Source organism: Seriola dumerili, unplaced genomic scaffold (assembly GCF_002260705.1).
Source record: "Seriola dumerili isolate Sdu_G_001 unplaced genomic scaffold, Sdu_1.0 BDQW01001124.1, whole genome shotgun sequence".
In the NCBI taxonomy this organism is placed as follows: Eukaryota; Metazoa; Chordata; class Actinopteri; order Carangiformes; family Carangidae; genus Seriola; species Seriola dumerili.
Genome location: NW_019175379.1, coordinates 253,192 through 265,208, shown reverse-complemented (window position 1 = coordinate 265,208; position 12,017 = coordinate 253,192). Strand labels below are relative to the sequence as shown.

General features: G+C 40.4%; 1 protein-coding gene across 2 annotated transcripts in view; it reads right to left on the bottom strand.

Moving 5' to 3' along the window:
• Window positions 1-12,017, bottom strand: part of plod2 (procollagen-lysine,2-oxoglutarate 5-dioxygenase 2) — a 30,456-nt gene that overhangs the window by 7,879 nt on the left and 10,560 nt on the right. For both annotated transcript variants that reach the window (XM_022767222.1, XM_022767223.1), the window contains exons 2-11: window positions 11,617-11,708; window positions 10,572-10,708; window positions 7,613-7,776; window positions 5,262-5,374; window positions 5,092-5,155; window positions 4,684-4,781; window positions 3,464-3,565; window positions 1,361-1,486; window positions 1,145-1,266; window positions 259-363 (exon numbers count right to left, since the gene is read on the bottom strand). In XM_022767222.1, the coding sequence (XP_022622943.1) occupies window positions 259-363; window positions 1,145-1,266; window positions 1,361-1,486; window positions 3,464-3,565; window positions 4,684-4,781; window positions 5,092-5,155; window positions 5,262-5,374; window positions 7,613-7,776; window positions 10,572-10,708; window positions 11,617-11,708 (1,123 nt within the window). The remainder of the gene's footprint in view (window positions 1-258; window positions 364-1,144; window positions 1,267-1,360; window positions 1,487-3,463; window positions 3,566-4,683; window positions 4,782-5,091; window positions 5,156-5,261; window positions 5,375-7,612; window positions 7,777-10,571; window positions 10,709-11,616; window positions 11,709-12,017) is intronic.

Genomic DNA, 12,017 nt, shown 5'->3' with positions numbered 1-12,017 from the left:
TTTGCATGTTTGTTTTTTGTATAATGCAAAGTGGCATTTCGGGGTTAGTGCAACAGACTTTCACTGTTTCCATGTGGCCAGGCGAAAACAGGAAGCCAGAGCGGCTTATTTTTAAACTTTCATTCACTCGGCTGTAATGTTCCTGTGGTTTTGCCACTCGAGGGATAAATTGAACGGTTCAACGATCATAACAGCTATCAAGGAGGTTCGTTGAGTGGGTTCCCGTAATGCTTCTATTCCAGTTACCAGTGTGATTACCTGTTCTGCTCAATGAGGAGCTTCAGTGTCTGTCTGTTGGTGAGCATGACGTCTGATTCTATGCTGAAGTAGTAGTCACATGTGGAATCCTTACGGCAAAGATCCCTAATGAAATTGAAAACACAGGCATGGCAGAGAAAGCAGTTATTATTCAATCCAGAGCCGAATACAGTCAATGAAATACTTGGAAGCAATCACAGTCACAATTTGAAATTTATCAGCTCCATAAGTATAAGATGTTATTTTCAATTGCAGAGTCAGACTATCTTTAAGCCTCCGGTGGATAATGTGATTTTTGGAAGATTAGAGACTGCTAATAAACCTTAGACTTCTTCATTATAGGGATGTCCTGACCAATGCTTTTAGGCATGCTCTGCTTTTGATAGAATCTCTGTGATGAGGCCTCAGAGGCTGAATTTTCACTGTGACAACACACTGTTACTCAACACTGAACAAGGACAGGAAGGTCCAAGTAGGAGTAAACTGCACCTGTGGGGCTGCCATGTAGTAAATCACATCCACATGTCTCTACAGTCCAGCCAAGGGAGAAGATATTATCAAGAGTCTGGAGAGTAAATTATTGAGCTGACAGTATTCCAACCACACTGCAGTACATGCACACATAAAGTAATTAGTTTGAAATGAACACCTAGGAAATGATACATTACCACTGTTTAATATCTGTGCTGTATTCTGCAACATAAGATGACTGCTTTCTTAAATAGAAATCATGAAAGCAGCATTTAGAGCTTAAAAAGTAATTTAGCTGGCAACTTTTCCACACAGCTAAGATTAATCTGGGCCAACAGTACCATAATATGGTTTCATGAGTCTTGCTTTTCAAACCACTGATTCTGAGAGATGATAGACTTAGAGGCACACATACATGCCCATGTTCCTGGCCTCCCCTTGGCTCAAATTTTCTTCTGGTCCCACAACCTTGAAACTTTTGAACACATTCCTGTTCTCTTCCCAGAACTTCTGGATGTGCTTCTCGTGGTAAACCTCCTGAGGAGGGAGCCAGTGTTAATGGATTAGGAGCCACATATAAAGAGTCATGTATGATAGTGATGTAGCTGCAGCTGCAGCTGTGTACACTCACATTGTTGTGGACAAAAAGTTTGAGTTTATCCTTTGGATAATCCAGGGTCAGCAGCCGCTGGAAGAATTCTGGAAGAAATGGAGTTGGCTGCTCAATGAACACTCCAACCCACACATTTGGAAAGTCCTGTTTAGATTAGAGGAGAGACAAATCAGTACTATTTCAAACAGTGTTTAACATAAATCACTGATGATTTTGACATTTCAAGTCAGATGTAAACAGTAAAGTTGCTACAGATGGTGTGCATGACAACTCTGTCTTCGCTTTAAAAACACTTATTTGATCGTATTTAACTGACGTGACCCTTATTATTCTCTGAGTTCAATTGTTTACATTTATAATTCGTGTGATCTGTGGAAAAATATGTGGTACAGACAGGACAGCTGATGTTATTTATCTAAAAAACTCCCATTAGATAAGCACATTAAAAAATACTACTTTACGGGAATTCTAACTTCTAACTCTGATTGCAACGTGTAACTCTTGGCAGTGGGAAGCCCATGTACAAGATGTTGAGGCAAAGAAGACAGAGAGAAATTAAGCAAGAGACACAGAAGAGAGGAGGAAACATTTTCCCATGACACACAGCTCCAGCCCACACAGCTCAGTCTGGACTCCTGATCCTCTTGACCAGTTCATGGCAAAGGTCTGGGCCAGGGATCAAAAGGGATCCGAGCCGAACCGTCTAATTTGCAAGTTCCACAATGACTGTGTTTCAGACACACGAAGGGGAACTCATGCATCCAGCCACTTGGAGCTTAAATTGTCAGAGAAGGGACAGTGTACAGGCGCAAAGGGAAAGGAGTGGCACAAAGAGCAGTGAAAGGCCAAACTAAATAAGCAAAGCATCTATTAAAGCAGACAGAAGCGACACCTCGACTTTCATTCAACCACAAGAGACAAATCTACAGTAGGCAGCAAGGTGGTTTGGCTGGCACAGTATTGGTTCTAGTGTCTTTGCAGGGCCTAAGATCAATCCTAAAACCAAAGCACACAAAGAACCGCACAGTACTGCCAGTGATCTGGGTTTACCTCACAAGAAAGGGCAGTATGACCAGTGTTTCCACATGACCTGATCTTCCAGAAGTCTCTGTCCCAAACACAGACTGACACAGTGGAACGATATACTCTCACTAACTTGCCTATTATTGAGAAGCAGTGCTTTTCTGCAACCATTATGGAGCATCACCGAGAGCAGCTTTCACAGAGCCGCCTTTCATGTAGCTGGGTTTGTATTGAATCAGCTCCAGTTAAACTATTGAAGCACATTTATTCATGGAGCCTCTGGGAGTACAGTAAATCTTTAAGGATGCACGCCTCAGTGTTATATTCTGTGATAGATGCTGTGCTGTTTGTGCAGTGTGAAAACACTGATGTTATTTAATTACGAGGACACATTTTGTCACATTTTTGAACAGATTTGTACCAAATTAATTTGCAGAAATAAAGTAGATAAAAACAAGGATTATAGAATATATAGACTTGGGTATTGTGAATGCTTCAGTACTCTGCCCACAAAGAGAATTCTGACAGAAGCAACCACACAGCCAGACATTTCCTCCTGCCTGTCATTCCTGCTGTCTATACGTCGCCGGTCTTGGCTGAACTCTGTGACAAATTTTCAGCGTAACCACTATAACTTACTATTGTGGATAAAACCCATACTGAGAAGCCCACTAAAAGCAAGGCTGGTTGACAGTGACACCCCTTTAAATGAGCCCTTCTGAAAACCCCAGAAGCCATATCCTGCACCACAGCAGTGCAGTGCTTCCTCTTCCCCAAGGAGTTTCCCTGGCACTTATGCTCTTTTTAAAAGGGTCCAAAAGGACCAGCGGGCACATAACCTATTATTCTTGGAAAGGGAGTGTGTGCAGCACCAACAGTCCTGCATATCTGTTGAAATAAGGCTATATAGGCTCCACTCCTATGGTCTAGACAGTCACTGAAAGATGGATGGCTTATACTAGGAAGACCAGGCTATGTTTCATCCTTTCCTTTGTCCACAGGGAGGAGGCGAAAGACAAACTTTCCACAGCAGGAATTTAAAAATGGACTAAAGAGGACAGCAAATAGAAGTGAAATGACTTAATTGGAAAAACTTACTTTTAACTGAGACAAGTCCACAACATCGTCATCACAGTGGCTACATCCATGTTCGTAGTTCCATGCATTGGGGACATAGTTGGCTAAGTAGTTCAAGTACATCTGTGAAGGAAAGAATTCAGAGCAGGTGAATGACTGGATGCAGAAGATTAACATCAGCATAAGCAAAAGCTTTTCTATGTCTCAGCAGAGCTCACTTAAAACATTTTCCTGATGTCTTTGGAAAGTCCTACATAGATTTACTTTGAGGACGTGGGATGACCTGGCAGAGTCACTTATCACTAAGTCAGACTAAAGACCACAGGGTTATAAAAGTCACCTCTACTGAAATTGAGACTTGACAATCTAGTGTAATTATTCCTTTTCTTTGTAGTTGTCTTCATAAATTTCAACATATAGTAATCAAAACCATAGCCGCTCTGTATTTAGTGTGCAGGAACGTTACGCATTTTCTGGGAACATGCAATTTCAAGTGTGCTACTGTTTACACATCTCTTATCACAGACATTAACATAGTCATCATGTGTTCGTCACCAGATTGAACCTGGCATGCAGACTGGAAAATAATAATAAAGTAATGGTCAGAGATCCAACTAGGCAGCTCCAGTGGTAACCACTGCTAGGAAATGGATTCTGTGATCTACCATTTAGAGTTTCTCCTCCAGCTGTTGAAGCCTCTGGGAAGAATGACTCAACAGTATGGTGGGTTTGGTTCATTACCAAGGAGGCCCAAAGACAGGCGGCTGGTGGTGGAGCAAGACGCGTGAAAAGTTAGGGGAAGGGTTAAGACCGGAAAAAAAACAAAGAATGATGATGGTATTGTACGGACGTCCTGGTTTTTAGCTTTATTGTTCTATGTCACTCTAATGCACAGAGATGGAAAAGAGAAAATGTACTTAAGCATTATAACCTAGTTTTGGCCAGAGCTCTCTTCTCCACAAAATAATGAGCTGGCTTTTATGGACCGGGTCTGGAAAGTATCACATGAACACTATGTATATTTCCCGAATGTGTGGGAATTTATGCACTGAAATGCAATCTTTGGTGATGAATGTTAAAAGGCACAGGCCAACAGAAACTCATTAGCAAATGGGAAAGATGGGTTTAATAATTCAACCCGAAGCTAGTGTCGTAGAGGAGGATGATTAACTTAAAAGTATCGATGCTGTGCCATAAGTAGACTATATTTGGTGTGCCAGAGGGCATCATTTCTTACTCACTTTTGTGTTTCCGTTGCCATGGACAACCACTGGCAGAGAGTCGTACACTGTGTTTCTAACTCTCACTCGGTCTGTTCCAAACTTGAGAAGCACTTCGTCTGCCAAAAAGAGGAACACGAGACATTTAAGGCCAGGTTAGGAAATCAACTTACCACATGGGCAAGAGCTGTGAATTTTTCTAATTTGCAGGGTAAGTTGCCAAGACTACAAGAAGATATGCAAACTTTCACAAGAGTGTGGGTGCAAAACACGGTTGGTTGAAGTCAGCGCAGCATAAGTTATTTAATAACCCAGTTTTAATTTTTCATAAAACTGGGGTTTTAGGTAACAGAGTTTAAAATATCTGACAAATGATATACAGGTTAGCAGGAAATTGAATTATGAAATTCATTTGCTGCGATTTCTCACCCACTGCCCCGTTCAGGTTCTGGAAAATCTGGCACTTGTGGTCCAAAGTCATATTGAGAGTTTGCTGAAAGACATGAAAACAGAGATAACTGGTAAGCCTTCTAAGATACAGTATGTTTTCAAGGGATATGTTTTCAGACTAAGTGTTGGTGTTGACACAAGATACTTACTCTTTGTAAAGGATCCACATATATTTTGGTGTAGAAGAGCTGGTCATCATCATTGTCATGGAGGTTCCACTGTGAAACTATTCTGTTTATGTACGGGGCGTAGCCGATTATACCTGCAAGTAATAAACAGTGTGTGAAACACATATGCAGCTCTAAAGTATAGGTTGAGAGACGTTTACAAGGTCATATACAACTGGCAGACCGTTGGTGACAATTAGACTGCATCTGCTGGCTCCACGGTTTAAAGACTTCACTCTAGGAAGCCTGAACGCCTTACACAAAGAGTGATTTTTGGCAATAATCCCGAGCACACAAGAAATGGGCGGGGACTTTCTCTTCCCACAGTCTGCAGATAGAAAGTGTAAAAATGGGCAGTACGAAAGTTGTAATTTATATGTTATAACTGTCTCACAACTCACTACTATCCGAGCCTCTGGAACAGTGTGTACTACTATCTAACACCGTCTCTAAATGTACATTCACATGGCAACCTCTACTGTAGTTTTACCCTGTCTCCTCGTTTTCCTTCTCTGGGCCAAGGTCACTGACCACAGTAACAGATTGCAGGGTTTGGCTATGTTGCTGGTCAATGCGCCATTTTGCATCCCATCATTTAAAAAAAAAAAAAAGCCACAGACACTGTAAACAACTCAATTGATAGACATGACATAATCTAAATAGCAGGGGCAAGAAAAAGTTAAAAAGAAATCACAAGATTTGATGCAATTCATGTTGTCAGGAGCTGGTCCACAAAATGTTGGCTTAAAAAACAGCAGATCCTGGAAAACGCTGGGAAGTGTATGCCTTTTTGTCCCAGTCTGTCTGGAAAAAGTCACTGTTTTGCACTGCTCTGTAGTTCCAGTCATTATTAGCTTGGTCCTCCTAAATAAACACACACAGTCACACAAAAACACAACCCTTCTGTATCTTGATTCCATCTCCAAAACACTCTACGCTCTGTGACACTGTAGTGTGTGTCCAGATGCCATAAAACATTCCCTCGATGGTCACTTGGGCGGTATCCGTAGGAACACAAACAAAAGCTACAATTTTATACAAACTGTGGCACATTCGGGGGGCCAAGACAAATCCACATGTCATGTCAATGACAGTGAATGCTAAAAACAGTCTCTGATCAGTCTGTGAGACAGCACGGCTCCAATATGGGAGGTCAGACCGGGCTGATGACCACAGGGAAAGCAGTAATTCAGTGTCTTGAAGAACGGGCAGGATGCAGCTGGCCCATTTAGGAACATTCTGTTACTGCTCCTTCGTTAAACCATCTGCACTTTCACTACTTATTTTTCTCTCATTCTGCGTCTTTTGTGCACTGATGATCTATGTAACATTCCAAAAATCCTGTCTCAAAAAGATGCAGAAAAACTAGTCCATGTGTTTTCCCATCTTGGCTGGATTATTGCTATTCCTTATTATCAGACAACCGCAAGAAATCTCCAAAGACTCTCCAGCTGATCCAGAATGCTGCTGCATGTGTACTGACAGGAAAACACATCGTATTTCTCCCATAGTAACTTCTCTGCTCTGGCCCCCTGTAAAATCCAGAGTAAACTTTTAAATCCTTATATATATATATAGGAAGAGGAGGGTGATCACAAAAAAACAAAATCTAGAGTGAAAGGGACTGAAAAAAGTTTGCAGTTAACATTCAGATGAATGGACCTTTGTCACCTCCTGTCCGCTTGGACAGGAAATACCTCAGATAGGAAGTTTACAGAGAAAATATACTTCCTTTTAAGAGATAATAGTAAAAGTCTGGTGGTTTCATATGTAAAAGCTAACACCAGTTTGTTGCTATTCCTTGAAGTCACTCCACAACTCTCTAAACCAATAACACTTAGGGTTGCGCCGTCGTTTAGCCCCCCGAATTCTTTCTAAGCCTGCAAGTCTTCAAAGTTTGACAGCTGATGGTAGAATGTATAAACCCCTCCACACCCATGGAGGCTATGGGTTTACAACAAGTTTAAACAGTAATCTACCCCAACATAAAATTGCTATACACATAATATAAATACAATGGCAACCATTTAGTAGTTCACAGATTTTAAAATTATATTTTTTCACATTGTCCCACTCAGATAACCATCACAGAAGTGAAGTGTAATTATTTATCCTCTACGAATGAGTGTGAATGAGTGTGTGGTATATATTTATTCTTCAGGTTAAAGCTGCACATAGCTTTGGTTAAGGTGAAACATTGGGGTCAGGGTAGAGTTAGAGATAGACCAGATTAAAAAGATGCAGCAGCATTTCTTGGGTGACACTTTAACATCTACTTTTTCGTCGCCTGATCATTGAGCATTTCGATCATACTTTGAATTTTTGGAACCCACCTCCGGAGTTGAGGTAGCGCTTGCCGCTGCGTACTGATGGGTACTTGTCAGCTAGTCGCTTATCTGGCCATATCAGTCCCTCTGCAGCGAAGAGCACTTTGTGATTGGCTTGCTGGAACTTCCTGAGAATCTCCTCTGGTCCCCCGGCAAAGATAAGATCATAGCTAAAAGGGAGGAGTGAAAATGAAATGCAACAGATTCTTATCAGTTTTTTTTTATCCTTTAGGGGCAGTCTGACAGTTTTCTTAAACAAGTATGTTTCAACTTACATCTGACTCACAACCCAGGCTTCTACTTGCTTCAGACAGATAGAAATCTAAATGTAAACAGTGGACCTTCTTCATGAGTGAGCATTTGTATAGGGACACATTCCTGGATTGTAAGGTAAATTCAGAAGAAGAAGCTTTGCCAGACATTAACACACAAAGACACACAAACTGTGTTGATGCAAGCATTGCCTGTCGAGTTCTATGACAGATAGAGGAAAAAGTGCCTAGCCGTTTACATGGGCCTTGTGGTGACTTGTTTAAAAGCCTGTTCTTATTCTAAGGGCAGATATTTTTGTGTGTGTAAAATCCTAATGGTTCTGGGGATTTTATTACTTTAAGGTGTGAAGCCATAAAGGTAGAAGAGCTGATTCATGCTATAAAACACACTCTTCCAGGAGTGACTTTGATTCTCTAGTTGTGTCTGTGTACTGCAGTAAAATCAACTGATCTAAAAAAAAAAAAATTATGTTATATACACAGCAGTTTATGTAAGGTTTTAGGAAAAATGAAAGACACTCCTACTTTGGACAGCCTGAACCCCCTCAGTCGGGCATGTCATGAGAAGAAAGGAAGTCTAATGTAGGTGAGAAAGCCTGCACGCTCTACTGTATCCACATCTGGCTGACACATGTTCACATGAATACCCTCTGTCCCTTGTTAACTCATCAATCATAGTTATTATGCCAGTATAAAAGCACCTGCAATCCATAAGAGAACATACTGGACTGTGTTGAAAAAGTTAATTATATGAAAATAAATATATTAAGACTAACCTGACCTGGGAATGAACCCATCTTTTTTATATCATCTCTCTCTTTGCTTTGCTTCTATAACAGATCATATTTGGTTTTACCTTGGTTTTAGAGGATAACTCAGGACTAAAATGCTGTTTAAGATCCCCAGTGGGTTTTAACCCCTGGTTCCCAAAACTCATTTAATTAACGTTAACCAGATGAATTCAATCAATAGCTGACTGGAGAGAAGCCGAGGGTTGTATTTTGAGCTGTATTGAATGTCTTCTCTCACAAAGGACTGGGAAATTAACTGAAAAATTAAAGACCAACATTTAGAACCTCTAATCGACTTGATCTTGCAATACTACCTTGTGTTCAGTCATTTGCCTCCGCCCTGTCTGATCAATGTTAGTCTGCATTCACTCAAAGTGAAGCTGACAATATGGATGACACAAGCGCAAACACCGAGCCTCAAGCTACATCCACACTAATATGTTTTAGTTTTAAAACGCATCACTTTTGTTATATTTACGCCTGGTAAACACTCGCCTTTTGATTGGGTTTTATCAGTTACGACTACCAGACAGTGTTGAATGCATCATGGATAATGACCAAAGGTAATTTGTTTAATGACTTGGAACACAATCACATTGCCAAATATGAGGAGCGCATGGCTGAAAAACAAAGAGAGAGAGAGTTAGAGAGAGAGAGACCAATAAGTGCCAAAGTAAACATTCATTAATCGTAATCGAGGTAAATGTTCGAAATAATCGTGATGTTGATTTGAAGTCATATTGCCCAGCCCTACTCTTACATGGATGTGTATCGGCTTTAACCCTTGTCACACCCATCAAAGAGCAAAGAGCAAACTCATCCAAAAAAAGCTGCGCACCAGTGAGAGGAAACATGTTACTCAACCACTTCATGAATTTTTCTCTCATTTTATTTTTGTTTTGGGAATTTAGCACACGCTCAGAGGCTCAATAAATTTCAGTTTCATTTAACATTTCAGACAAAATGTAAGACTGTGACTGAACCAGAGGCTGATGCTGTCTAAAACACCCGAGGTGGCCCCGCTGGATTATAGATTTTAAAATACATTTGAATGGCTTATTATTTCCTGTGAAGAGTGGATGCAGTTTATTACACTACAATCATTTCCACAAGAAGACAGAAAAAAGATTACATTCCATTTACCTGTTTCAAGGGTGTGACAACTTTGCACAGTAATTATAGGTAGCGTTGTTCATGTGACATGCTACAGTAAGTATCATCATCATCTGCTCTATTTGAGGAAATATGGCCTTCAAAGCTGTTATTATTCTAAACCACTCACATTAACTCAGTGAAACTTTCCATTGGCCTTGAAAACTCATAATTCAGCTACCTGCATGTGAGAATTACTCCCCTCATATATTTGCTGATGCTCTATAATAATGCCTTTGCGTAAATGAGTAGAGGGCCACATAATCATGCAGAGACACCTCTCACTGAGGAAGAATCGCTTTCAAAGCAATTATTACAGGCTGTGATTGTGAAAATGAGTTTCATTTCAGATTCATAGATCTACACAGTAATTGAAGGTGGTTTATGTCCCGTTGTTGTTATGGAAATGTTTCATATTTCAAATCAAAGCTAAATCAAATCAAAGCTAAATCAGATCAAAGCGCAATCAAAATTATCTTTGGGTAATAGCTGAACATCTCTAAGTCAGAAAAGAAAAATGAAAACAATTTGATCTTTTTGTCTTTATTATATTTAGTGGTTGCAAACATGTGGATTCACAATCACTTCTCTCCATTTAAGTATTTTAAAGTATATCTTGGGAACAAGCATTTAGGCTTTGAGATGTATTTTGGCTGGAAATCCTCTCACTTGGTAAACTACTGTCTGAATTTGAATTACTAAGAAAGCAACACTACAAAGGCAAGCTAATATTGGCCTGAAGCAACCTACCTATCCACGACAAGGACAACAAGATCCTCCTGGTCAGCCAGAGCCTCCATGGCCTCCTTCAGTAGTCTGACTTTCTGCCCTCCACCGATAGAACGTCCCACGTCACCGCCCTTCCATGCGTCTCCCATTCCCAACACCTGAGCCAGAACACAAGGTGGACACATTGTAGAGCCCAACATGAACTGGCTTAAAACCCCCCAAAATCCCCAAAAGGCAGCCTTGCAATGCTGTAAAACTTTTTTTTTTTTTTTCCAAGACCTTTGCTAAATTAGAGCAGAGTAACATGAGTCAATCCACTAATCCACTAATATCAAGAAAATTACACTTGATTCAAAATGGGCTGAAGAAGGTGCTGTGGAAAGTGGGTCAGTCATATTATACTGTTGGATGATTCTTTTCTCTCAGTGATCACTAGAACGGCACGTTTCATTCACTCCAGTGTGTAAATGCGGCCAGAGTAAACTTCTACACATTCCCATTGGTATAAATGAGAATAAGGTTAGTCTCATGCTGATGATCCACATGAGCCAATATACTTGAGGTAACACCTGTGTTGCAGTCACACTATCAGATTGTTGTTATTCTGTGTTTACTAATGTGGTGTTTAAGGTTTCTCGCATGGACCATGATGAGTAAAGGCCCAAAAAAGGCAAGGAAAGCAGCTTGCAAGAGTGTGTCTGCAGCAGATGGTGTACAGGTGCAGCAGGATCACACAGGAGTATGGAAATGCAAGCAGGACATTAACTCAAGCCAAAAAAACTATGTTTTTTTTTGTTTGTTTTTTTTGCTGCTGCTGCTTACTGCCACAGAGGGAAATTCGGGACCCACACTGTAGAGTGCGCCTTTATTTTTGCAGCTTGCTGCACTTCATTGTTTCATCTAACAGGCCTAATCAATCTTGGGAAGAGTGTTTTAAAAAACATTTGGCTGCTCTGCGTGCGTGTGTGTGTGTGTGTGTGGGTGTGTGTGAGAGAGGGTAGCATTGTTTGCTGGGACATACTGACCATTTGTTGACATAATTTTACAATATAAGAGACCCTCTTACCTTCACAGTGTAGTTGAAATAGTTTGCAGACTGCATAAAGCGGAGGAAGCCGTCTGTTTCCTCCGTTGCAACAGTTAAGACAAGCAATTTTTCTGAAAAAAGAGAGAAGAGAAATTTCCACAACTGATTATAGGGATTTGGGAAAGTATACTTTGAACAGAAAACTGTGACCTAGTTGTGAATTTAGAGCTTTATACATATAATATGTATATAAGTTGTTTTAGATTATTTAGACTCCCACGTGTGTGAACCAAGTTCCTTGTAAACCTCAGACCTATGTCAACAAACTGGTAACAATTTGGTTTAGCAGTCTAACCCTACATTTCAAATTAGGAACATCAATGATAGTTTTAATTTGATTCAAAAACAGAAGCATATTTTTAAACATGGCCTCAATAATT